Source organism: Nanorana parkeri, unplaced genomic scaffold, assembly GCF_000935625.1.
Source record: "Nanorana parkeri isolate BGI_ZX_2015 unplaced genomic scaffold, ASM93562v1 scaffold2279, whole genome shotgun sequence".
NCBI lineage: Eukaryota > Metazoa > Chordata > Amphibia > Anura > Dicroglossidae > Nanorana > Nanorana parkeri.
In genome coordinates this window covers 104,345-106,195 of record NW_017308547.1, presented here as the reverse complement: position 1 = coordinate 106,195, position 1,851 = coordinate 104,345, and the positions used below count along the sequence as shown (strand labels likewise).

General features: G+C 45.3%; 1 protein-coding gene across 1 annotated transcript in view; it reads right to left on the bottom strand.

The window, feature by feature from the left end:
- The window catches only part of CEP112 (centrosomal protein 112), a gene marked incomplete at its 3' end in the record, with an annotated part of 145,596 nt that overhangs the window by 74,437 nt on the left and 69,308 nt on the right, over positions 1-1,851 (bottom strand). The window contains exon 18 of the mRNA XM_018573219.1: positions 416-495. Coding sequence (XP_018428721.1) covers positions 416-495 — 80 coding nt within the window. The remainder of the gene's footprint in view (positions 1-415; positions 496-1,851) is intronic.

The window sequence follows — 1,851 nt, the reverse complement described above, 5'->3', positions numbered from 1 at the left end:
TTTATTAAACAGAGAAATCTTTTTATTGTTAAATAGAAATAAATAACTCTCAGTAATAAAGCCTTCGCACATTATCCTTCTTCTGAATCCCACCTTATATTGTATACTAAATGACTTTAGACTGCAAGCTCTTGGACCTACTAAAGGTGACAACAATGATGTACTGTACTAAACCCTTCCAGTGGTCATCAGACCTCTTTCTACGTCACTGTACGCATTGGGACCTGATTGATTTTATATTGTTATAGTGAATGGTCTGGTGAGGTCACATGGGGCCCCCTAAACCCCACTCTGTGAACCCCTTGCCATACGGGAGAGGTGGTAGAACACTATGGTGCAGCGCCCCCTTGTGGCCAGAAGGAACCAGTGCCTATGTCACAGCAGGGAGCCGCGCGCACACATGGAGAAAACTCACCGTACGAGTTCACCGAGTTGGGAGATTTTCTTTTGCGCACCGTCCTTCTCTTCTTGTAGCTGCTTCTGGAGATCATTCACCTGCCAATGAAATAATGTTAGTGAATGAGATAAGAGAAATCAAATATTACATGCTACAGTACTCCGCCTCTCTTCCAAATTTCCTTCAAGGGCTTCAGCTAACGAATATTTTCATAATCAATTATTTGCCAATTAATCGATTAGTTTCAGTCACAATCTCCCCCAACCATCTAATGATAATGAGAATAGTTGCCAACTGTTCCCATAATCCATTAGTTGTTGCAACCCTATTTCCTTCTATCCTCAGACCTGTCTGCTCTGTTTGGTGACCGCGGCGGGGTCTCTGAGATGACCCCCAATGTTGTTTTACAATGTACACAAAGGAAATCCGGTTCACACAAGACACCCGTGTCTTAAGTCCTTCCCCCATCTAAGTGCAGAAGATCTCATGCAGGCTCTTTGCAGCCACTTCCTGCCTACATGCACTCCAGCGATGACTGCATGGCATTTCTCCAGGGGGAATCTCCTGATGGTGACAACAGTGAACCGTGTCTGTGTAATGTATGCTGAAATGGCCATTCATAGTCCTGTGTGACAAGGTGACAACACAGGAGAACAATTGTGAGACAGGACAGAGCGTTGTCACCCTATAACAGGAAGTGTCTGAACACAGACCTCCGTGGCAGGATCACCCAGGATTGTTCCATTAAAGCTGCAGATCTATAAATGACTTTGGAAATGAGAGGAGCGTGTTACATCTTCTATGAGATTTCAGTGATTTGGTTTCCTGGGTATGTATCATCTCCTATAATAAATCCCCTTTCTTCTTTTTCAGGATTGTACACTTTGCATCAATCTCGGGCCCCAACTTCTTCTTCAATTGTTTCCCTCGGACACAAGTAATGGAGAGTACGTGACACAGCGGGTGATCGGCGTCCCAAAGACAAGTTAAGAAAACCTGACACGTTTCGCTGGCTAAGCTCCTCCCCCTGTTTCAGGGCTCGAAGGAACAAAAAAATAACGCATGCCAACTCAATTAACTCAATGAACAATTTGCTGTTTTATTAGTGTCAGGTTTGCACAGCATCTGTCTGTAGCCAAACAAGTAATGCCACCCCCCTCCCCCCTACTTTTTGTTGGGGCCCCCTATCCCTGGAGTCCCGGCCACTGGGTAAGAGGCGGAGCCTCAGGATCCAGCAATGCGGCTCTGTAATATAAGAATCCATCACTCATTCCCACGTCTCCTATAGACGGTGAATCCTTTGCCGCCAGGACTCTCCTGACCTCTCTATCACTGCCCGATACATGAAGCTAATCATTTGTGATTTATTCAGACTGTAAAAGGCCGCAGTATATGTCGGCGCCATTACTCTATCCTACTAATTCGCTCGGTCCCTTTCTACAGGAAGAACACAT